General features: G+C 36.6%; 1 protein-coding gene across 1 annotated transcript; it reads left to right on the top strand.

The window, feature by feature from the left end:
* The first annotated feature begins 283 nt into the window (after positions 1–283).
* Positions 284–25,584, top strand: FBXO47 (F-box protein 47). Its single transcript, XM_069543309.1, has 12 exons — positions 284–483; positions 2,927–3,133; positions 3,650–3,817; positions 8,476–8,552; positions 10,021–10,098; positions 13,059–13,167; positions 18,044–18,220; positions 19,416–19,562; positions 20,241–20,383; positions 23,447–23,606; positions 24,269–24,345; positions 25,432–25,584. The coding sequence occupies exons 2-12, from the start codon at positions 2,953–2,955 to the stop codon at positions 25,450–25,452; spliced, it is 1,338 nt and encodes a 445-aa protein (XP_069399410.1). The 5' UTR covers positions 284–483; positions 2,927–2,952; the 3' UTR covers positions 25,453–25,584.
* The last annotated feature ends 717 nt before the right edge of the window (positions 25,585–26,301 follow it).

The following is a 26,301-nucleotide window of genomic DNA, read 5'->3' as shown; positions in this document are numbered from 1 at the left end:
GACTTAGCACGCACGCACTCCTGTTTCTAACGGCCCCACCCCTTCCTGTTATCAGCCTGAAGCAACGAGTGGCTTTGGCTTAGGTTCTGGCACCAAGGACCTACTACGTCCTCGTTGATTATTCATGAAGTGGGTGGGTGTTCCTTAATATTTATGAGGGGCGGAGTCTCCTTTTCTCAGGGAGCTCAGGGAGGGTTCTAAAATATTCCTTAGGGAGGACGGCACTATGGGGCCCGGGGGCGGGGCCTTCTTCCCGCTGGGGCTCCTGGGAGGATTCTAAAACATTCTCGAGGCCAAGGGGGCGCCTGTGAGACTGGAACGCAGCTTCGGAGCCGACGGGAGCCGGACCTTCCCTCTTCCTGGCGGCAAAACCTTGCGGAAATACTTTCTTTTCTAAATATTAAGAAATTTGAGGAGGTGGGGCAGAACGACTAAGTCCCATTTTCCTGTGATCCTTTAACCGGAAAACTGTCAAAATCTGTGGTAAAAAAAATTTTTTTTCCCCAATAATTTCTGGAGATAGTTTCATCTTTCCATGGACTGGAGACAGTCAAAAATGCATCCCAGTGTGGTTTGACTCTTAAATTGGAAAGTTTTTCTTTTATGGCCTCCCTAGTTTACCTCTTTGAAGATATTTTGAGCTTATTCCGGAGCAGAGGGGGGGATGGGTCTCTTCAAAGGGTTTTCCTATGTTAAAACAAAATAGAAATCCTAGTGAATTGCTCTCGGAAGGTTTTATCAGAGAAGAGGGAGAAAAGTTCATCCAAGAGGTACTTAAAGCCTTTCAAACGTGGGCAAAAGTAGTGAGATGGAACAGGGCATTGAAACGTCATCGTATTAAGATTATTTGGGTTCGTGATTCTCATTCTCTAGAGGGCTGAGAGGAAACCAGAAATAATTTGGGATTACACCTTTAGGATTTTCAGAAAGTCTTGTTAAAGAAGGAATTGTAAGAGGAGACTAGTTTTAGCAGAATTTAGATCACTGTGTTTTAACTCCTCTCAGAGGTTTAAAAATATATACAGTGTGTGGTTGACATACTAAAGCCCCCTAGGTTTTAGGTGTCAGTGAGTTTTTGAAGAGCCCACAGGCTCCCACCCAAGCCCCAGGTTACACAGTGCTCAGAGAAACAGAACAAAACCTAGGCCAGGTGTATATTTTACTATAATGAAAAATGCTCTTAAATGCCTACTGTGACAAGTTAAAAACAATCTTATGGATTGAATAAATTAATATTCTTTCATTTGGTGAAATCCCATGCAGTCCTTTAAAAAATATATACTTGTAGAAATGTAAATATTGGTATGGAAAGAAATGACAATTTTAATTACAACTGAAAAGGATTACAAAATAGTGTGAATGGAGATTTCCTCTGTTTTTGTAAAAAACATATATGGAAAACTCTAGAATGTTATAAGCCAAAGGGCTTGATTTTGTGCTAAAAACCAAATGAGTTTAATTTTCTTCTTTTTGTTTTGCTGTATTTTGTAAAAATTTTTGACAGTGCATGTTACTTGTGTAATTTTAATGATTATTTTAAAATATCTACTAGCAAAGCACTATGTAGGGTATAGTTTTAAGGGAAATTCACAATATGCTTTTCACTAAGCACTAAATTTCTTGGCCACATTTTCAATTATACAGCTGATTTTAAATTGGTGTAAATTGACATGTAACCTTTTAGATGACTAAGTAGCAATGTGGTTTTTCAGCAATTTTGTGCCAAAAGGAGAAAATGCATTTTGGTCAGATATATTTGTAACTCTTTGATGGAATGTCTTAGTTGTTTCTTCAGAAATAAGGAGCCCTAGATTGGAGTTATGCATGTGTACATATGCATGTATGTTTACAAAAGAGTGTTTTCTGAATAGGAAAAGGAATGACACAAAGTCACTGTGATAACATTTTTTTTAAAGAATTATTGTTTAGTGTAAGTGAATTACTAGTAACTTCAATAAAATTCTTTCTAGGAAATGTTTAGTTTGAAATAAGTTATGTAGATCTTTCCTAAGACTTGTCAGTTCAGTCACTCAGTCGTGTCCAATCTTTGCAATGCCATGGACTGCAGCACACCAAGCTTCCCTGTCTGTCACCAACTCCTAGAGCTTACTCAGACTCATGTCCATCGAGTCAATGATGCTATCCAGCCATCTCATCTTCTGTCATCCCCTTCTCCTCCCACCTTCAATCTTTCCCAGCATCAGGGTCTTTTCCAATGAGTCGGTTCTTCGCATCAGGTGGCCAAGTATTGGAGTTTCATTATTAGCTGTTATTAAACAAAATTGGAATTGAGGGAAAATTATTCATTAATTTATTCTAGTCTTATTAATTTTACAAAACTTTGATTTCACCACACATAGTGAATCATAATGAAACCATCTTAATCTGTTAGAGCTAGTCAGTTTTAAAAAGCTGCAAACTAAAGTCTATTTTTTAATCTGTTTTTATTGTTTCCAACAAAAGAATATGTCAGTATTAAGTTTTTAAAAAACAGAAAAGTTTTAATTCTATATTAATACTTTGAATGTTTTAAGAATTAAAGTAAAAACAACATACTAATTGACAAATATTGAATGGATTGAAATGATAATTTTTGTGTTAATTTTTTTGCTTTTTGAAAATGTCACACTTGTTTTCTTAGAATACATTTCATCTAAATACATACCTCATTTTCTACTAAAACTCCGTCTGAAATATCTGTGTAAGAGGGAAAAGATTTTTAAATATTTCATATCATGCTGGAATGAATAAATAGACTCTACTGGTTGGAATGCCATATATTGGACATCACATTAAAAGTTCTGTAACTGTAGAGAGATAACTGTTACCTATCAAAATATGAATCTTTCCATTTAAAGAAACAACATCGCTTCATCAATATAATTTCCTTTTCTCTTTGTCTCTTGTGCTTTTTTTTTCTAATCAGAATAAATTCATGAGATAAGGAAGAGGATGGCGTCTAGAGTAAATACCAGTTTCACTTTGATTCCTAACCAGAAATATAGACGTAGTAATCGTCGATCCAGCTATTTTTCCAACACCTTTGACCCAGATTCTCAGCCCTTATCAACGCTTGGAAATTTTAAAGCCTTGCCATTGGAAATATTCCAAATAATTCTAAAATATTTGTCAGGTGAGGTTTGGCGACTATAAATAGGCAATATGGACACTGAAATATTTTATTTTCCCCAAGAAGTAGTTTGTCATCTTAGACCCTGCTAGAATGCTAATGGTGTTCAGTTCAGTTCAGTTCAGTCTCTCAGTCACGTCCAACTCTTTGCAACCCCATGGACTGCAGCATACCAGGCCTCCCTCTCTGTCTTCACATTTAGTTTATTTTTTTAAATTTCATCATTGTTAGGTAAGTGGTACTCAGAGAAAATATGATACTCAGACTCCTTAAAGTATGCTTCTAATTATAATGACATGGTAATTTGACTGTTACATCCCCAAATGTTTCTAATTCATTGAGAACGAGATTTCAAACAATTTTAAGATTTTTCCCTTTTCCCCCCTTTATTTATTTTAGTAGTATTATTAATAGTAGTATTATTAATGAGCTAATCTGTAAGTTCATAGACTGCTAATAGTGATGTTCTTGTATTTAAGCCATTCACATATATGTATATATGTATATTTCTTTTAATAGTGAAGGATATCAGCATGCTAAGCATGGTGTCCAAAACAGTCAGCCAATACGTTATTAATTATATCTCAACCTCATCAGGAAGCAAAAGACTTTTACTACAGGATTTTCATGACCTTGAGCTGCCTGACAGAGAAGACACCACTATGTTGGAACACTACAGATCTCTAGGTAATTTATGTAATATAATGAGAATTGTAACAGATAAAGAACTATACTTTTAATTAAGGGGGTTTTATTATGCAATTCTATAAGGCCTGTGGGAAATGGAATACTTCCTATTTCCATGACACTTTACTCTTCCAGTGTGAGGACTTTCCCTTAGCAGCAGTCCTTTTGTTTATTGTTTAGTCGCTCAGCTGTGTCCAACTCTTTGTGACCCTGTGGACACCAGGGTTCCTGTCTTTCAGAATCTCCTGGAGTTTTCTCAAAGTCTTGTTGGTGATGCCATCCAACCATCTCATCCTCTGTCACCCTCTTCTCCTGCTGCCCTGTCTTTCCCAGCCTCAGGGTCTTCTACAGTGAGTCAGCTCTTCGCATCAGGTGGTCAAAGGATTGGAGCTTCAGCTTCAGCATCAGTCCTTCCAATGAATATTCTGGGTTGATTTCCTTTAGGATTGACTGTTTTGATCTTGCTGTCCAAGGAACTCTCAGGAGTCTTCTCCAGCACCACAATTCCAAAGCATCATTTCTTTGGTGCTCAGACTTCTTTATGGTCCAGTCTCACATCCCTGCATGACTACTGGAAAAACTATAGTTTTGACTATACAGACCTTTGTCAGCAAAGTGTGATGTCTCTGCTTTTTAATACACTGTCTAGGTTTGTCATAACTTTTCTTCCAAGGAGCAAGTGTCTTTTAATTTCATGACTGCAGTCATCATCCACAGTGATTTTGGAGCACAAGAAAAGAAAGTCTGTCACTGTTTCCACTTTTTCCCCATCTATTTGCCATGAAGTGATCTTCATTTTTTGAATGTTGAGTTTTAAGTCAGCTTTTTCACTTTCCTTTTTCACCTTGATCAAGAAACTTGATCAGTTCCTCTTCGCTTTCTGCCACTGGGGTGGTGTCATCTCCAAATCTGAGATTATTGATATTTCTCCCAGCAGTCATGATTTCAGCACGGGGTTCATCCAGCCCAGCATTTCACATGATGCATATAAGTTAATTAAGCAGGGTGATAGTATACAGCCTTGACGTACTCCTTTTTGAATTTTGAACCATTCTGTTGTTTCATGTCCAGTTCTAACTGTTGCTTTTTTTCCTGCATACAGATTTCTCAGGAGATGGGTAAGGTGGTCTCATATTCCCATCTCTTTCAGAATTTTCCAGTTTATTGTGATCCACACAGTCAAAGGCTCTAGTGCAATCAATGAAGCAGAAGCAGATGTTTTCCTGGAATTCCCTTGTTTTCTCTCTCATCCAGCAAATGTTGGCAATTTGATCTCTGGTGCCTCTGCCTTTTCTAAACCCAGCTTGTACATCTAGATGTTCTCGGTTCACATACTGTTGAAGCCTACCTTGAAGGATTTTGAGCATAACCCTGCTAGCATGTGAAATGAGTGTGATTGTTAGGTAGTCTGAACATTCTTTGGCAATGGCCTTCTTTGGGACTGGAATAAACACTGTCCCAGTCCAGTGGCGAGTGCTGAGTTTCCAAATTTGCTGGCATATTGAGTGCAGCACTTTAACAGCATTATCTTTTAGGATTTGAAATAGCTCAACTGGAATTCCGTCACCTCCACTAGCTTTGTCTGTAGTAGTGCTTCCTAAGGCCTGCTTGACTTCACACTTCAGGATGTCTGGCTCTAGGTGAATGGTCATACCATTGTGGTCATCCGGGTCTTTAAGACCTTTTTTGTACAGTTCTTCTATGTATGCTTGCCACCTCTTCTGAATCTCTTCTGCTGCTTTTAGGTCCATACCATTTCTGTCCTTTATTAGACCTTCTTTACATGAAATGTTCCCTTGTTATCTCTAGTTTGCTTGAAAAGGTTAGTCTTTCCCATTCTATTGTTTTCCTCTATTTCTTCACATTGTTCCTTTAAGAAGACTTTCTTATCTCTCCTTGCTATTCTTTGGAACTCTGCATTCAGATGGGTGTATCTTTTCTTTTTTCCTTTGCCTTTCACTTCTCTTCTTTTTTCAGCTATTTGTAAGGCCTCCTCAGACAGCAGTCCCTTACATTATCTTTAAAGATGAGAATGCACTTTAAAGTGTCTGTCCTTGTGACTTCATGTGGACACAATGTCACTGAAGCTTTTCATCTGGTGGCTTACCAGTTTAGGAAACTGATGTGTTTCTATGTAAAACTTTGTGTGGATATGATGAGTTTTATCTCTGTATTTCTTTTCCTTTTCAACCATAATCTAATTCTTAAAATATAAAATAAATATATTATTGTGGAAAATCACTTATTCTGTTATCAGAAGCAATGGTTTCCTCTCTTAAGGATGCTATGCATTTACTAATAAATCATTATACTATTATTAAATTAACTTTAGCAAAGGAAGTTGTGGACGGTTTCTTCCCTGGATTTGTAATCATTTATATCTTTCATCCCATTCATTGATTTCATTCTTCCTGAGTGCTAAAATAAAATTCTAATTTTGACTTGACTTAATGACACCAGTTTAATTATGAACCTACCTGTAGTTAATCAAAACATGGCAATGAAACAAAATATCTGATGTTGAGAGTAAGTTAAGTGAATATTACCTTTTAGTAGCCCAAGGATGCCTAGTTTTTAAATAATGAAATAAGACTGCATAGATGTGAAATACATCAAACTATTTGATAAGTATACTTAATAAGACTAAATGAAAAGTATGTGATTTAGTTACAGTGTTATTGCTTTCAGTATTTATGATTAAGCTTAGTAAAGCTTGCAAAAGAATACATCAATTACTTTTTGCCACTTATGGTAAATATCTTTTTTCAAACATCATCAGTTGTGGAGGAAGTGGTACTTGGGAAAAGCTTATTCTTTAGTTTAATTAGAAAGAATTTTTTCTCCCTGATCAGGCTCAATTGCATAAACAAACACACAAACAAAAAGCATTAAGACAATTATGTGGATAATTCAGTTAAAAATACAGATATGTGTTGATCTTTAAAGGTAGCTTTTAAATATGGTTTTATTCGTGTAATGATTTCAACCTTCCATTTAAATTTGGTGCAGACAGCTAGCTTATGACTGATTCTTTAGATAAATGTTTGATGTACTTACCATTTCCTCACATTGCCATTCCTCTGTTCTTGTTTTCCAACATTAAAATAACATTTTCAGAATTCTGCATTCTGAGGTTTATACATTTTAATTTGCTGCTTCATACAAAACAGAGCAGATGGCCAGTGTGAAAAGAACAGTACATCTGATCTATTTTAGTGAAAAGAAATTAAAGAAGTTGGTCTCTAAAGGGTATAACAGAGCACCTGTGTTAAAAAATAAATAAGTCAACCAGAATTGGTTTTTATGGGAAATTGCAACCCTTAAAAATAGGCATTCTACATTTTAAGAAACAACCAGCATGCAATTAGAGTTTACAATTCCCCAACTATGATATGCCTTGAGACTGGATGCCAGAACATGAAAGGAAAAGAACTCAGCCCGAAAACCAAACACTGAAAATGTCTTTTTATGTACAAAAATAAGAAGAGTTTATCTTTAAAATGCAATCCTGGTAATGTGTTGCCCAAACATAGCAACTTCTAAAAATAAGTTCAATTCCCATAGATTCTACAGAATTTATATATAAAGTTTTTTTATATTATGTAAAAAAGTAAATGCAGAGAAGATGAAGGCTAAAGAAAGTCATGATATTCAGGTATGCGTTTTCTTACCATATATCTTATTTTTAGTTTGAGGATATTTGCCCTTATAGGAATGTTAACAATATATTGCCATTTTAGGAGAACAGAACACTTAAAGTTAGAGAAAACAAATCATACACTTCCTGTCACTGTAGTTCAAGTTACGTAGCTCACTGGGAAATTAAAGGCTTTAAAAAAAAATGTAAACACAAAATTCTATACATTCTTAACATGCAAGCCCCATAAAAGGATATCTTTAAAGAAAGAAAGAAATATTTCATCCAAACTGGATACTTTCTGCGAGGGAAAAAAGCCTTCTAATCTCTGAAATTTCAAGTACTTATGACTAAGTTTTTGTACAGTATTTGGAGAAAAGAATACAAAATCTCTTCTCTCACTCTTTCCATTCGCAACTCTTAAAACATTTTCCCTTGTGGACATGAGGTTAATTTTAAGAGATACAGGGAAAAAAAGAGATACTGGAATATGTTTTCTATGGAATAAAGACAGAGTTTCCCAATTGTGTTTTGTATTTGGTTATTGTTGTCTTTTGGGAGGCTTCCCTTGTAGCTCAGTGGGTAAAGAATCTGCCTGCAATGCAAGAGACCTGGGTTTGATGCCTGGGTCAGGAAGATCCCTTGGAGAAGGAAAGGGCAACCCACTCCAGTATTCTTACCTGGAGAATCCCATGGACAGAGGAGTCTGGCAGGCTATAGTCCATGGAGTTTAAATTGAAATACTTTCTTAAATCTATTCTATAGCACCAATTTCACAATTTTTTGTAGGATTTCATGTCATAGCCTCTTGGGTGAATACCAGAGTCATCCTTGGTAAACACCATGTATTACAAGTATTGTGCACCCTTCCTCCCAAACTTCCCCTTAAAAACAACTGATATCAACTCACAGTCCACTATGGTACATCTCACTTTCAGGAAACATTATGCTGTGAGTTACAGATATTCTTAAGTTAGTTACATTATTGTTGTTTTTTTCATGTGTCTCTTTACTTTCTCAGGTCTGCTATTTAAAAGATGTACGTTGCTGCTACCCACAAAGGAAAGACTAAAGTACATTCACAAGATACTTGCAGATGTAAGATCATACTTCTAAATTAGTCACAATCTTGATTTCCAGTAAAGATGTTTTATTATTAATTATCTTATACTCATGTTAAATCTGTATTTATTTTCATGGAATTTCATGAATTAGTACTAGAAATTGATTGATGATAATTAATATTTTACCAAGTACTCAGATTATGAAACACCAAAATGTAGTTAGGAGTATTTTCACTCTCAAGTTTATTAGGTTATCAAAGTAGTAAAAGTATTTTTACCTCGTGGGAATTCTGAAGATGTTTTAAAGTGATGATGTAGATATTTTATTAAAATGAAAATAATTTCCAAGTGTTAACATTTTACTGTTTAAATATTAAAAGCATTTTTAATATATAAAATGACAAACCTTTTATGATAATTTATGACTTGGAAATGTATATTAATGTGTTAGGGCATAATCTCTGTTAGACACTGAGTTTTGTTATATAAATCCAAATATATATCTACTATTGCTGATTCAGTTTTACAGTCAATAGTATGCAAACTGTTTCCACTGGCTTTTTTCATGTCAGTGTTTGCATTAGCTTCAGCCTCTATGTTATTGCAGCAACTTCCAATATGATCTTCCTGCCATTCATTTCTTCACTCCCCAGGACATTCTGTATGGTGAATCACTTTCATCGTTTAATTTTCTTGCTTAAAAATCTTTCAATGGTTACTCAATTTCATCACAATAAGGTCCAAAGTCCACAGGTAGTATTTAGGTTCCCTTTGACAGGGGCTTCCCTGGTGGCTTAGAGGGTAAAGTGTCTGCCTGCAATGCAGGAGACCTGGGTTCAATCCCTGAGTTGGGAAGATCCTCTGAGAAGGAAACGGCAACCAACCCACTCCAGTACTCTTGCCTAGAAAATCCCATAGACGGAAGAGCCTGAGAGGCTGCAGTTCAAGGGGCCACAAAGAGTTGGACATGACTGAGCAACTTCACTTTGACAGTGCAAGCTTAATTCCTACTATCTTGAGCCTGACTAAGCTGCTCATATCTTTCTTTTTATTTTTACCTCTATATAATTTTCCCTTTATTGTTTCCTTACAAATACTGTCTATTCATTATATTTGAATCCCACTCAAAAACATTACTTGTTTTGCATCCTTCATAAGCTTTTTAAATCATTCTCAGAATGATCCTTTCCCTGATTTCATCATGTCTGATATGTTTATTTGGTCATTGTAGCATTTATACATATTCTAACCTGAAATGTAAAGATAACTTCAGGTGTGTGTATTGGCCTTAATAAATTGTGAGCTCCTTGAGGCAGAGACTTTGTTTTATACTTCTTTCATAATCTTCCACCTATGTAACATGATGCTAATCAGTTATATAGTGTTTTAGTTATTTTCACTTAAGATTGGAAAAGGTCATTGCATATTTCCACTTAATTTGAATGTCAAATCATTGTACAGTTCTACTGAAAAGGAGGAATTAATAGTTGTTCTCTTTATAGGTTTCCTGTTTTAAATTCAATGGATGTGCAGCTCCTTTGCAATGTGTAGGATTATTATGTTATGGCATATTTTTACAGGTACATTTTTAATTTACTGAAAGAAGAAAAAGTTCTTTTTGAACTGTTAATAAGTAGAGTGTGTAATCTGTCTGTAAAATAATAAAAGTGATAATAATCTAAAAAGAAAACAAAATAACATTGTAAAGTTTTGAGAATGTGTTAATATGTTTCCCACCTAAGGTTTTCTTCTTGGATTTCTCACTAGTAAGAAATGTTTAACATTTATATGCTCTATTCCAATGTCCTTGAAGTTTCCAGCCAATTGTAATGACTGGAAATATTGTGGGGTACAGAGTGTGGATGTGTAATGAATTTTAAGTCTTGGGCTAGTTACTGGGATGTGATTTTAGAAATCAACTGTATTTTAAAAATTGTGACTATGGGAAATGATAGATACAACTGATTTTATTATGGGGCTTCCCAAGTGGTACTTGTGGTAAAGAACCTGCTTGCTGAAGCAGGAGACAAAAAAGACCCAGGTTCGATCCTTGGGTTGGGAAGTTCCCCTGGAGAAGGGCATGATAACCTGCTCCAGTATTCTTGTGTGGAGAATACCATGGATAGAGACGCTTGGCAGGCTACAGTCCATGGGGTTTCAGAGTCGGATATGGAGTGCAACACCTGAGGCTTCGTTGTCCTTCACTATCTCCCGGAGTTTGCTCAAATTTATGTCCATTAAGACAAGTGATGCCATCCAATCATCTCATCCTCTGCCGCCCCCTTCTCCTTTTGCTTTCTCAGCATCAGGATCTTTTCCAATGAGTCGGCTCTTTGCATCAAGTAGCCAAAGTATTGGAGCTTCAGCATCAGTCCTTCTGATGAATATTCAAGGTTGATTTCCTTTAGGATTTATTGGTTTGATCTCCTTGAAGTCCAAGGGACTCTCAAGAGTCTTTGCCAGCACCACAATTGAAAGCATCAATTCTTTGACACTCAGCTTTCTTTCTGGTCCAACTCTCACATCTGTACATGACTCCTGGAAAAACCATAGCTTTGACTATGTGGACCTTTGTCAGCAAAGTGATGTCGCTGCTTTTTCATACACTGTCTAGGTTTTTCCTAGTTTTGTTTCCAAGGAGCAAGCATCTTTTAATTTCATGGTTGCAGTCATTGTCCGCAGTGACTTCAGAGCCCAAGAAAAGAAAATCTGTCACTGTTTCCACTTTTCCCCATCTATTTGCCATGAAGTAATGGAACTGAATGTCATGATCTTCTTTTTTTACAATGCTGAGTTTCAGACCAGCTTTTCACTCTCCTCTTTTGCCCTCATCAAGAGGCTCTTTAGTTCCTCTTCGCTTTCTGCCATTAGAGTGGTATCATCTGCTTATCTGAGGATGTTGATATTTCTTCCAGCAGTCTTGATTCCAGATTGGGATTTATCCAGCCTGGTATTTCAAATGATGTACTCTGCATAGAAGTTAAATAAGCAAGATAACAATATACAGTCTTTATGTATATACACAGGCTGTATATACAATATACAGTCATACTCCTTTCCCAGTTTTGAACCAGTCTGTTGTTTCATGTCTGGTTCTAACTTGGTTCTTGACCTGCATACAGTTTTCTCAGGAAACAGGTAAGGTGATCTGGTATTCCCATGTCTTTCAGAATTTTCCACAGTTTGTTGTGATCCACTTAGTGTAGTTAGTGAAGCAGAAGTAGATATTTTTCTGGAATTCCCTTGTTTACTCTATGATCCAGCGAATATTGGCAATTTGGTCTCTGGTTCCTCTGCCTTTTCTAAACCCAGCCTGTATACCTGGAATTTCTTGGTTCACATACTGCTGAAGCCTAGCTCGAAGGATTTTGAGCATAACCTTGCTAGCATGTGAAATGAGTACGATTGTTAGGTAGTTTGAACATTCTTTGGCATTGCCTCTCTTTGGGACTGGAACGGAAACTGACCTTTTCCAGTCCTGTGGCCACTGCTCAGTTTTCCAAATTTGCTAGACTTTTGAATGCAGCACTTTAACAGCATCATCTTTTAGGATTTGAAATAGCTCAACTGGAATTCAGTCACCTCCACTAGCTTTGTAGTAATGCTTCCTAAGGCCTACTTGACTTCACACTTCAGGATGTCTGGCTCTAAGTAAGTGACCACACCGTCTGTTTATCTGAGTCATTTATACCTTTTTTGTATAGTTCTTTGTATTCTTGCCACCACTTCTTAATCTCTTCTGCTTCTCTTCGATCCTTACCATTTCTGTCCTTTATTGTGCCCAAACTTGCATGAAATGTTCCTTGATATCTCCAACTTTCTTGAAGCGATTTCTAGTCTTTCCAATTCTACTGGTGTCCTTTATTACTTTGTACTGTTCACTTAAGAAGACTTTCTTATCTCTCCTGGCTATTCTCTAGAACTCTGCATTCATTTGGGTATATCTTTCCCCTTGTCCCATGCCTTTCGCTTCTCTTCTCTTCTCAGCTATTTGTAAAGCCACCTCAATCACTTTGCCTTCTTGCTTTTCTTTTTGTTTGGGATGGTTTTGGTTACCACTCCCTGTACAATGTTACAAACCTCAATCCATAGTTCTTCAGGAACTCTGTCTACCAGATCTAATCCCTTGAATCTGTTCATCACCTCCACTGTATAGTTATAAGGGATTGATTTAAATTCTACTGTAGTCTGAAACTAAGCCACGGTATGGTTGTGAGTCAGATATCTAAAGTTGTGCTCTAGGGTTTGAGCCTTACTTTGTTATTTTCCTCATAACTGTCAGAGGTCAGGATTCAATACCATTTAGTTCTCTGAAAAGAGACTCTCAATGCAACCACAAAGAAATTGGATTTTGAAGCATTTCTAGGTTTTGTTTAGTATAAAATTTCGTATGAATTTTAACAGTCCCATACTGGATAAAAATTGCACATCACCCTTGATTTTGGGCTGCAACAGTTGATGATCATAAGGCAATAGTGACTTATGTTTTGATTTGATGGTTTGAATATCTGCAAAGTTTCCTTTGTTTTATCATTCTCAGACCTTAACAGCAGGTTGGGATGAACTCGAGTGCCATCGTGTTTATAATTTCTTATGTGAGCTGACTCATCTGTCCCGTAAGATGCAGACAGTTGTCTGCAGCAAACCAGGTAAAGAACTAAAATTCAGAGATAACATTATACAGAGATTAAAATAGAAAAAAATAATATATTTCTAAAGTGTATTTTAAAATAAACTGCAGTGTTTACTTGTAGAAAGAGGACGAAGAGATGTAAGGGAATGATAAACACTAAATCAGATAGTGAGGCAGAAGTGGCCTCTAACTACAGACAGAGATGAGCTCAGAGGGTCTTCAACCATATTAATAATATTTTATTACTTAAACTGGTGGAGGATACAAAGGTGTTCATTATAATATTCTTGAAACCTTTATATATACCTGAAATATATTTTAAAAATTAAATCTATAATTTAGCAATGTCACTCTAAGTAACTCCCATAGTGTGCACAAGGAGACATGTATAAGAATGAGCATTACAGGGAAGACTGCCCACAACCTAATGCCTGTTGTCAAGAGAATGGATAAATGAATTGTGGCATATTTATACAATTAAAAAACATTAATAGTTAAAATGAGTTAACTAGAGCCATGTGTATTTTTAATATGGATAAATCCCAAAATATAACTTGAAAGAAAAGGCTACCAAATAATACTTTTAATATGATACCATTTATATACATATTAAAAACATGTAAAATAGTTCTATGTATTCTTTATAGTTATATACATATGTAAAAAAATATAAGAACATAGTTGGGAGGTATGATAGTTAATTTTGTGTGTCAACTTTGGTAGTCCATGGTACCCAGATATTTAATCAAACATTATTCTAGATGTTTGAAATTATTCTTTAGAAAAGATTGACATTTAACTCAGTAGACTTTGAGTAAAGCAGATTACCCTCCATAATGTGGGCGGGCCTCATCCAATCACTTGAAGGCTTTAATAGAAAATGACTCTTCTCCCCAAACAAGAAAGAATTCTGCCAGCAGACTGTCTTTGGACTTGAATTAGAAGTCCCTGCCTTGTTGGAGCCTGCCAACCTACCCTGTAGATTATGGACTTGCCAAGCTTCAGTGATCTGCATAAGCAAGACAAATCCTATGTATATTTACACATCCTGCTACTTTTGTTTCTCTAGAAAGCACTGATTAATACAGCAGGAACAAAACCCAATTCAAGATGGTGATTATCTCTAGGGAAGAAGGGAATTGGGACTGATAAACAGGAAGTTTTAACTGTGTGAATAATGCTTCTTTTTTCTTTAAATTCTGAAGCAAATATAACAAGATTTGACAAAACTAGATGATCAGTATACAGTGTTTGTTATAGTATCTCTGTTTTTCTGTCAGCTTAAAATATTTTATTATGAAACAAATCATGGCAGAATTTTTTAAGGTAGTTATAGAAGCCCAGTGAAACAATAGCAAAATTAATTTATCATGTCCTTCTCTTGATTAGAAAGCTTTATTACTTCCCTCAATAACCTCAGATATGCAGATGACACCACCCTTATGGCAGAAAGTGAAGAGGAGCTAAAAAGCCTCTTGAAAGAGGAGAGCGAAAAAGTTGGCTTAAAGCTCAACATTCAGAAAACGAAGATCATGGCGTCTGGTCCCATCACTTCATGGGAAATAGATGGGGAAAGAGTAGAAACAGTGTCAGACTTTATTTTGGGGGGCTCCAAAATCACTGCAGATGGTGACTGAAGCCATGAAATTAAAAGACGCTTACTCCTTGGAAGAAAAGTTATGACCAACCTAGATAACATGTTCAAAAACAGAGACATTACTTTGCCGACTAAGGTCCGTCTAGTCAAGGCTATGGTTTTTCCTGTGGTGGATGTGAGAGTTGGACTGTGAAGAAGGCTGAGCACCGAAGAATTGATGCTTTTGAACTGTGGTGTTGGAGAAGACTCTTGAGAGCCCCTTGGGCTGCAAGGAGATCCAACCAGTCCATTCTGAAGGAGATCAACCCTGGAATTTCTTTGGAAGGAATGATGCTAAAGCTGAAACTCCAGGACTTTGGCCTCCTCGTGCGAACAGTTGACTCATTGGAAAAGACTCTGATGCTGGGAGGGATTGGGGGCAGGAGGAGAAGGGGACAACAGAGGATGAGATGGCTGGATGGCATCACCGACACGATGGACGTGAGTCTGAGTGAACTCCAGGAGATGGTGACGGACAGGCAGCCCTGACGCAAAGAGGTCATGGGGTCACGAAGAGTTGGACACGACTGAGCGACTGAACTGAACTGAACTGATATCTTCCCTGGTAGTTCAGCAGGTAAAGAATCTGTTTGCAGTGCAGGAGACTTTGGTTTGACTCCTGGGTCAGGAAGATCCCCTGGAGAAAGGGTAGCTACTTCTCCAGTAGTGGAAATACTACCCACTCCAGTATTCTTGGGTTTCCCTGGTGGCTCAGTTGGTAAAAAGTCCTCCTGCAATGCGGGAGACCTGGGTTTAATCCCTGGGTTGGGAAGATCCCTTGGAAGAAGGCATGGCAACCCACTCTAGTATTCTTACCTGGAGAATCCCCATGGACAGAGGAGCATGGTGGGCTGCAGTCCAGGGGGTTGCAAAGAATCGGACACAACTGAGGGACTAAGCACACTAAGCAATTGATATCTTCAAAGTCCAAACTATCCTGCTCTTCATATACTAATCCCAACCTACATTTCCAAACTTACTGCCTACTACTCTCTATCAGTTTGGTACAAGGATATTGCTCTGTATCACAGATTCCTCTTACACATATCTACCTCATACCTTTCATTCATTCTCTTTTTCCTGAAATGCCATGTCTCCTTTTCATCCTTTAAGACCCAGTTTACTTGATCTTTCCTGATCTCCCTAGACCTGCAATAATCTCTCTCCTCTAAACTTCTAAGCTACTTGACTTAACACATCAAGAAATACTTATTTACACATGGCCTTGGTGTGAGGGCTTCCCTGGTGGCTCAGAAGTGTCTGCCCGCAATGTGGGATATCCAGGTTCAATCCCTGGGTTGGGAAGATCCCTTGGAGAAGGAATTGATCCCCTAGAGAAGGAAATTACAACCCACTCCAGTATTGTTGCCTGGAGAATCCCATGGAGGGAGGAGCCTGGTAGGCTACAGTCCACAGGGTTGCAAAGAGCTGGACATGACTGAGTGACTTCACTTGCACTCTTGTTTTGGTGTGTTGGTAGACTTTCCATTTACACCTATGTATAAGTAAGTAGATCATAAGTAGTATAAGAATATAAAATGTAAAATGGTGTCACCACCATGGAAAACAGTTTGGTCATTCCTCAAAAACCTTAATGTAGAGTTACATATGACCCAGTAATTCCACTCCTAGGCACTAAGGAAACTGAGAGCAGGAACTTGAACAAATACTTGTACAACAGAATTCACTGAAACATTATTTTCAATGACCAAAACCAGGAAACAACCCAAGTATTCATCAATAGATGAATGGATAGACAAAATGTGGCGTATATATACAGTAGAATATTATTCAGTCATAAAAAGGAGTGAAGTTTCTGGCACACCATGTGGCTTGCAGGATCTTAGTTCCCTTCCCAGATATCGAACCTGGGCCCCAGCAGTGGAAGCACAGAATCCTAACCATTGGACCACCAGGGAATTCACAAGAGTGAAGTTTTTATATAGGCCACAACCTGGATGACCTTTGAAAACACATGAAGTGAAATAAGTCAGACACAAAAGGACAAATATTGTATGGTTCCACATCTGTGAGGCACCTAGAACAGGCAAATTCATAAAAACAGAAAGTAGATTAGAGGATACCAGGAACTGGGGGGAGAGGGGAATGGAGAGTGATTGCTTAATGGTCACAGAGTTTCTGTTTGAGGTGAGAATAAGTTTTAGATAGGGTAAGAGTGATAACAGTTGAACAACATTATGAATATAATTGATGCCACTAAATTTTATACTTTAAAAATGGTTAAAATAGCAAATTTTAGATTATATATATATTTTACTACAATTTAAGAAAATAATTTAATATATCAAAAACTGTTGAATTATATATATTAAATTATATACATTAAAGTTATATGGTATACAAATTATATGTATATTCCAATAAAGTTGTTTTTAAAAATACATGAGATACCATTTTATATCCACTTGGATGGCTAGAACCAAAACATCAGAGAGCAATTGTTGGTAAGTGTGTGGGGCAGTTGGAGCCCTGATACACTGCTGGCCAGAATGCAAAATGGTACAGCCACTTTGGAAAACACCCTGGCGGTTCTTCAAATGATTAAATATAGAGTTACCATATGACCAAGCAATCTTATTCCTAGGTATATCCTCAAGAGAAACATATTCATACAGAAGCTTGTAAATGAATGTTAATAGCAACATTATTCATAAGAGCCAAAAGATAGAGACAACCATCAATGGGTGAATAAACAAAATGTGGCATATCTATACAATGGAATATTATCTGGCTATAAGAAAGCATGAAGTATTGATACATACTATAACATGGATGAACCTTGGAAACATGCTTTGGAAAGAAGCCAGTCACAGACCATTTACTATATAACTTCATTCATATCAAAGTTCAGAATAGGGAAATCTGTAGAGACAGAAAGTAGTGGTTAGTGCTGTGGGTGATAAAGGACAGAGGGATGGGAGAGGTATAGTTAAAAGAGCAGGGCTTTTAGAGGTAATGACGATGTTCTAAAATTTACTTGGTGATAGCTGCATATATCTATGAATATACTGAAAAAAAGTTGAATTGTATATCCTTTAAATTGGTAAGTGTTATGGTATGTAAATTATATCCCAGTAAAGTTGTTTTAAAAAGTAGTTTCTTGATAATCTAAAATTTTTAGAGTAAATGAAGTAACACTCTCAGTACAAAGCATATTAATGATGTATGTCTTTGATCTATCCAATTATGCATATCAATCTAAGAAGAATGCTTTACAATTCTTTTGTCTTCATAGGAAGCGCCCGAAAACTGGAATTAAGGATCAGACTATTCTGTAGGAATGTACTGCTTGATCATTGGACCCATCGAAGTGATTCTGCATTTTGGTTGACACGTATATTGAAACCGTGGCCAATGGTGAATCAGGCAAGATTACTGTATATCATCTTCGGACCTGTGTCTCCTCAAGATGGTGAGCATCTATTTCTTAGGGATGTATGTTTCAAAGCTGGTTAATTACTTTTACTTTTGGAAACATCATTTTGTGCCTGGTTAGTTTCATCATTCTTTTTTGGGGACGTATCATTAGTTATTATAAAAGAGAACCATGGAAATTATTTACATGATGAAAGATTTCAGAACTTCAGTGGAATGGGCAGCTTCACATGATGCCATTTCAATTTCAGTCAACATATTTCCCAAGAATGTCACCACTGTAAATAAGAAATAGTCCTTGTTGTCTGGAACTACTTTGGTGCTTCCATATTCTGGGAGAACTTTTATCTCCAACTTTCATGCTAACTGGTTGAATCTGTCCACCCTTTCCTTTAGAGCTGGATCCAACAGCTACCACCATTGCTTGCAATACTTCTCCTTGTGATTTTTCTGGAAGCACAATGCCTCCTTTGGTTACAGTTTCGGCTGCACTTCTTTCAACTAATACATGACTCCAGCTGCCACAGTTCATAACTCTTGCCATGTGAACAAAAGAAATATATTCATCCAAGCAAATGTAGTGTAATGTAGTATACAGTTGTATCCACTTTAGTTATCAAGAATGATGAGAGGTCTCTCCTTGTGGCTGCAGCGTGAGAGCAGAGACCTCTCATCATTCTTAATAACTAAAGTTCACACGGCATTATGTCAGGACTTAACCAGTTTAAAGTGTGTTGCGTAGCAGCAGGAAGTCAATCTGCAATCAAATTTTGTTTGTGTGTATAATTCAGAAAAAAATTGGTCATAGGTAAATAATAAAAAATTGACTGGATTACTCAGTTTTTATATAAGTGTCTAGAAGATTCTGAAATACAGCATGCTCTCTTTTTGGAAGGTTATCACTAGGTTTTATTTCATTTTAGTAAGATTCTGTCAATTGTTTATTTTAATATCTGTTATGGATAACATTATCTTTGAACCATAAACACTGTTTTGCTTGGTGAAATTACCTTTTCTTTACTTCATTTAGCTATTGTTGCTGTGCTTCATTGCATCAGTCAGAGACATTAAAATTTACTGTTATCAGAATTGACCTTTCATTATGAAAGTAACATGTATAAGTAATGGATTTCATTATGTAATCCAAGTTCCTTTTTAAATAATCCATATAATCTTTATCAGAGAAGCAACTATTCTGTCATAGCCTAGTTTTTGTTTCAATTATCATTCAGGACAGGTGGTTTGGCAGAAAATGATAGAAGGACCTACAGATGAATCCTGCCTGAAAAGTTTGGCTGATGCCATTAAATTGCTATATGACACAAGCACCAAAGAATGGACAGCAGATGATGTTATCAGTCTTGTAGATGAACTATCAGGTAAAAAAAAATATTTACCACATAGAGTAATGGAAGCATATTATTAGAATACAGTTATAAAATTGTAAGGACATAAAGCAATTAAAAAATTTTTTTAAGTTATACATACAGCTCTATCGGAAACAAATGACTTATCGGAAATCACTTTTTGATTTTTGAAGAGAATGCATATAATCAATTTACTTTCCTTTGGTTTCCCTTGTCAATTTTATAGATATTATTCATTGTTATTATTTGAAAGTTTCATTATTTTATTAGCTTAGTTATTCCCATTTTGCAATTCTCAGAAACACCTCCTACTGTTGCATAAGAGGAAAGCCCTCTCCAGTTGGTACTAAAGAGACGAAACAATGTTTCCCATTCCTACCTCATCCTTTAGACTCTTAAGTTCTCAAGATTTCTTTCTTTTCCCAGGATTAGACTATTTGTCGGTAGACCTTTGTGGGAGAAATGCTTTGACTATATTACTAGTACATTTGTGAGAGTCACTGTGACTTGGCAATAATCTCTTTTGCCCAGTAAAGGCTGTAACTGGAAAACTAAAGCATTTTCTCCAAGATTCTCCTTTGACACTAATTGTATTTTCAATAAAGTGATACAATATTACATGTATTTAATGATCTTTACTATAGCTATTATGTAATGTCTCATTAAATACTGTTTTTCCTTAAATAAAAGTGGTTCCTCGTGAGTGGCTTCTGGAGAATAATGCACGTCTCCTAATCCTAAGTGGGAACAATATCTGTTTCACTTTCATGGCTAGTAAAGCTGTGAATGGACGCACCATTGAACTGGCAAGGCTGATAGTCTTTTTGGCTTTGGTAAGTAAAAAATAAGTTTTTTCTAGCAAGTTGTTTAACATTATAGCTGACCTACCAAGAAGCTGCCATGAAGGAACTGAAATATGTATAAAACATTTTGAAAAAATAAGTATTTAAGTATATTTTTATATATACTTAAAATTTTTAAATTTATATAATAAACTATCATATTTGGAGACATTCCTTATATTAACCTCTCCCCATATCTCATATCTGGATTGTCATTATACAGCTCTGCCAAGTTATAGTCTTTTTTTCCCCTTAGATTCCATTAAAAAAAAAATAAAGCACCCTCTATGATTTGCTCCAGGATATTTCCTGGGCATCAGGAAGAGAATGTGGAAGTGAGTGGTGGTAGAAGTGAAACAAGATTTGTAATTGCTGAAGCTATAGAATGGATACTAAGCGTTTATAATACTATTCTCTTTACTTTTATATAGTTAAAATGTTTTTTAAAATAAAACATTAAAAAATATATTTAATGCCCATTCATTTAACACAAATTGAGTGTCTACTATGGGCTATACACTGTGTGAGATTTTAGGACTATGGAAATTAGTAGAACAAATCCCTGACCAAAGCTGCTACAGTCTTTTAAGACATATCAAAGTATGTATAAATAAATTCAGTGTGGGAATTTCCTGGCAGTCCAGTAGTTAGGACTTGGCACTGTCACTGCCATGGCCTGGGTTCAATCCCTGCTCAGGGAACTAGATCCCACATGCCACAACTAAGAGTGTGCATGCCTCAGCTAAAGATCCGTGTGCCGCAACAAAGCTCTGGCACAACTAAATAAGTAAATAAGTATTTTTAAAAGATGTGAAAATGTGAAGAAAGCTACCAAATTAACTGTATTCTCAATGTAAATATTTATTTTAATAAGCAGATGTCCTAAAAAAAAAAGAATTGGAATTGCATGGCTGTCTTCAGGGAACTATAAACATCTCAGTATCATTTCTGAAGGGGAAAATGTGCAGAAGAGGAGGAGGTGGATAAGAAGGGAGGAGTTTAGATAAGAAGAGAGGGGCCAGGCAGGGAGGGTCCTGGCAGGCCATTCTGTGTAGCTTGAACCACAGTAGCCACATTGCTGACAGTTTTAGGAGACAGGGAGACACTATCAGTTTTACTTTTTGGAAGGTGACTTTGGCCTCACTCTGGCAAAAGGAATGGAGAGGAAGCCATTAGGGGTGGAGAAGCCATCTCTGATTAACATCTCAACTCTGATCATTAATTTTCTCTAAATCACTTCAGATTTGTCTTCTATTTATCTTCATTTACCACTGGTGTTCTTAAGCCACTATCTTTGTGAGGTAATTGTCTCCCTAAATAGGGAAACTCTTTGAAATCCAGAACTGTGTCACTTACTTCTTTCACAATGTCTTATACAGTGATTTATACATAATAAGTAGTCAATAAATCTTTCCTGTCAGATTAGCATTATTTGCTTATATTACTATATAGTTTATTTTCATGCTGTATGTTATTTGGCTACATGAACAATTTGCCATTTAGAATGTTAGTAAATCAGCCTTTTTTGCTTTCAGTCAGCTTTAGCTAAAAACATGTAATCCTCATTTTATTCATTTTTTAAATAAGAGAGAAATATTCCTTATAGCTCTCAAGATGGAAAGTTAATATTATCATAGAGGTCTCTTGCTTATTGAAATTGTCTGTTTCTCTGTCACCCTCATGGGATCCCTTGAATACAGAGGCCTTGTGTTTATGGCTTGCCATAGTATCCCCAGCTCTTAGCATGTGCTCAATAAATATTTACTGAATGAATGAGTAAATGAGCAGGAGCCTTTCTTTCCGAATGTTTAATAATTGGTGTTGAGCTTTAAGCCAGCTTTTTCACTCTCCACTTTCACTTTCATCAAGAGGCTTTTTAGTTCCTCTTCACTTTCTGCCATAAGGGTGGTGTCATCTGCATATCTGAGGTTATTGATGTTTCTCCCGGCAATCTTGATTCCAGCTTGTGCTTCTTCCAGCCCAGCATTTCTCATGATGTACTCATGGCATCTGGTCCCATCACTTCATGGGAAATAGATAGGGAAACAGTGGAAACAGTGTCAGACTTTATTTTTGGGGGCTCCAAAATCATTGCAGATAGTGACTGCAGCCATGAAATTTCTTCTCCTTGGAAGAAAATTTATGACCAACCTAGATAGCATATTCAAAAGCAGAGACATTACTTTACCAACAAAGGTCCGTCCAGTCAAGGCTATGGTTTTTCCTGTGGTCCGGTATGGATGTGAGAGTTGGACTGTGAAGAAAGCTGAGCGCCAAAGAATTGATGCTTTTGAACTGTGGTGTTGGAGAAGACTCTTGAGAGTCCCTTGGACTGCAAGGAGATCCAACCAGTCCATTCTGAAGGAGATCAATCCTGGGATTTGTTTGGAAGGACTGATGCTAAAGCTGAAACTCCAGTCCTTTGGCCACCTCATGAGACTCATTGGAAAAGACTCTGATGCTGGGAGGGATTGGGGGCAGGAGGAGAAGGGGACGACAGAGGATGAGATGGCTGGATGGCATCACTGACTCGATGGACGTGAGTCTGAGTGAACTCTGGGAGATGGTGATGGACCAGGAGGCCTGGCGTGCTGCGATTCATGGTGTCGCAAAGAGTCGGACATGACTGAGCGACTGAACTGAACTGAACTGAACTGAATAACTGGTGTTTGTTTGGCCATGTGGCCTGTGGGATCTTAGTTCCCCAGCCAGGGATAGAACTCATACCCCCAGTAGTGGAAGCACAGAGTCTTAACCGCCGGACCACCAGGGAATTCCAAGTAATTGTTTTCGATATTATTTTTTTGCATTAATAGTATCCTGTAATAATCTTGAACCAGGCTTTTATTTACTTCATGCTTTTTTCCCCGTAAAATTTGTACCATTTGAAAGCAAAGGAGTATTAGATATAAGAGCATTTGCCATTTATAGACTCAACATACTATGTTATTAAATTATGTTAAACTTATAAACAGTAATTGTTAATACTATTTTCAAATTCTACAACTTTCTTCACATGGAAATTTACCACAATGCTTTGTATGTCTAAACCAGGTGTGTGAGAAAGAGCTATACTCCATGGACTGGGCAGTTAAAATGATGCAAAAAGTCTGTAAAGTCTTCAGCACTCCAGTGGAAAGAAATAACTTCCTGCAGAGTGTGGCAAATGCGTTTGCGTGTGCTATAATGGAAATGCTACAGTCCGTTATGTCTGGTGAGTATACACATAGACGGTACACAAGTGTGAGTAAAATGCATGCTGGTCTTCCCTTAAGACAAATATAATTCTGTGTAGACTTCTATTTCTAAGCAAAGAATCGAAAAGTCAGTCATTGTTAGTGTTTTCATGAGATATATTTAGTTTCTAGTATTGTCACTTTTAAAATCTGGTATTGGTGTTAATGGAAAACATTAAGTTGAAGAGTCTGCTCTGAAAGGAACCAATATAATTCTGCACAGCAAAAAATCTTAACCTGCTTCCTTGACCAACTATTATAACCATCATAATAATATCTTTTATTTGTATAGTTTGCTCATTATATTATTTCACAGTTTTATTAGGTGGCAAACATTATAATTAACCCTAATTTGCCAAGGAGAAAACTAAGGCTTAGAGAAATTACCTGACTTGCCCAAGGTCATGAAGTTAGAAGCAATAAAGTATGAACCAGCATATTTTTTTTCTGATTTCTAATTCAGTGCTCTTAATATAATTCCATGATTTCGGTTGTTAACATCTAACTTAATGAAAATCACTAACTAGTCTTCTGTTACACAGTATTAGGGATAATGTGTAGTATGTTTTGAATAAATCATATATTTAGCAACTTAACTGTCATTTTCTTTTCTCTATGTCTGTTCCTGTGTATGGCATAGGAGATGGTGATGACGACGACAGAAGCTTTATGAATTTATTCCATCTTGTGCAGGCTCAGGCTAGCTTCCATAAAGAGGTCCTGTATTTGACCATGAATGTTCTCTCTTCTTAAATACTCAGAAATCTTTGCATTTAGAGAATACCTCACTGAACTAATGATTAGAAGAGTGTTGCTTTTCCACACTCAAAGAATAGCATCCTTGGGACTTTTTATCACCTAAGTAACCTAAGAATTTAAAAGCTGCATAAAACTCTAGAAGCAACTGCTTAAATCATTATTAATATAAAAATTACAGGCAAACCCAGCCTGTATTGAGATTTCTCTAGAAAATAAGCTGTGCCTCTCAAACTAAATGGAACATTAGTGCTAAAAATTCCAGGGCCAGCTAACCCATATATGTGGATCCTCAAAGCAAGAGAAAATTCTGTTACATAATTAGAGCAGACCCAAATAGTGTGTCTGTGTTCACTTTGCTTAGATTGTATAGACATAGCCTAGAATGTTTTATGAGGATTTGCAGTATGATGTTTTGGGTTGTGCAGATATAAATCATATTTTTTTTTTACCACCTTTTTGCATATGATTACAGAGAACATTCGAGAAACTTCCCTGGTGGCTCAGAGGTTAAAGCGTCTGCCTCCAATGTGGGAGACCCAGGTTCAATCCCTGGATTGGGAAGATCCCCTGGAGAAGGAAATGGCAACCTACTCCAGTATTCTTGCCTGGAGAATCCCATGGATAGAGGAGCCTGGTAGGCTATAGTCCACTGGGTCGCAAAGAGTCGGACACGACTGAGGGACTTCACTTTCACTTTCACAGAGAACATTGTGTTTGTTCAAGTTTTTATGGATCAAAAAGCAAAGGAAGTATGTTTTTGTGTATATACAGATTCATATATATATGTGTATATATGCGTGTGTATGTATATATATGCATACCACATACACACACATGTGCAAACACACATATATGTCCTTCTTTAAGACAAATAATCTAAAAAAGTCTATAAATAGAGGATGGTATATATTATCTTAACACAATCAAATCATCTTTTATTCTTTCCTGGGGATTTGAGTAAAATGTTGCAAGTAAGGGAAAATATAAAGTGAGAGAAAGTAGCTATTCTGCTCCTAAAGCTTTTCTCCTTATTTTAAATAATAGGACTTGATGGTTCCAGCATGAATGGTTCCAGCAATCCATGAGAGAGTGAGGTTTATCTTCACTCAAGTAAATGGATTCCAAGAAGCTCCAGGACTATTTCAGTTTGACTAGTATCTGCAACCATCACTCTTACTATTAAAATAGAAAAAATAGTGCCCAATGAGCTGAAATAATGCTGGAGCCCTCCTGGATCTCCCATTTTCTTCTCCTTGGGTTTGATCACTTTACTTCTGCTGAAGATACACCCTTTCCCACTGGACTTCTCAGAGGCTGACTTTCTTTTCCTGAGCCCTTGACGTTTTAAATCATCTCTGGAGCTGATGAAGGAAAGAAAAACTAGAAGATATGGAAATTACCCACAGAATTGGGATAGAAATTGTGGGAAATTCTCAAGTTCGACAAAGAGGGTTAAGAGATTTAATAGGGTTGAGAATGAGTGAAAATTGTGGAGAAAATATGAATTGTAACAAGATTTTACTACACTTTGATAGCAAAAAGACTTACCTTTATTTTGAGGGGTCAGAAATTAACTGCCTTTCTTTGATGGATTGTCCAACTAATTCCATCAGTAGCAGGACTTTTTTTCTCCAGAGTCTAGTATTTGTATATTTATGCACAAAGTTCTTTCTTTTATCCTGATTTCATTTTCTTATTTTCAATTTAAGGATTCACCCACAGTTAAATTATAAGGATTAAAAGTTGTCAGATACCAGAATACAAAAATAACACTTTAATTAGTTTTTTCCCCCCTTTTCTCACTCTTTTTTCCATACGTGCTTTGGAAACCCTAATCCATTTCTTAATCAAAACATTGGTGATTCCAAATTGAGAATATTAGATTATATGGGGGAAAAAATAAAAATTTTTTAA

This window comes from Ovis canadensis, chromosome 11 (assembly GCF_042477335.2).
Source record: "Ovis canadensis isolate MfBH-ARS-UI-01 breed Bighorn chromosome 11, ARS-UI_OviCan_v2, whole genome shotgun sequence".
Lineage (NCBI taxonomy): Eukaryota > Metazoa > Chordata > Mammalia > Artiodactyla > Bovidae > Ovis > Ovis canadensis.
This window is presented reverse-complemented; position numbering and strand designations above follow the sequence as displayed.

What these genes read in the sequence shown, in the direction of transcription:
- FBXO47 (XM_069543309.1), top strand. Translation starts at nt 2,953, where the DNA reads ATGGCGTCTAGAGTAAATACCAGTTTCACTTTGATTCCTAACCAGAAA. An exon ending in AATTCTAAAATATTTGTCAG is followed by an intron (nt 3,134 to 3,649) that starts GTGAGGTTTGGC and finishes TTCTTTTAATAG; the next exon opens with TGAAGGATATCAGCATGCTA. An exon ending in GGAACACTACAGATCTCTAG is followed by an intron (nt 3,818 to 8,475) that starts GTAATTTATGTA and finishes TTACTTTCTCAG; the next exon opens with GTCTGCTATTTAAAAGATGT.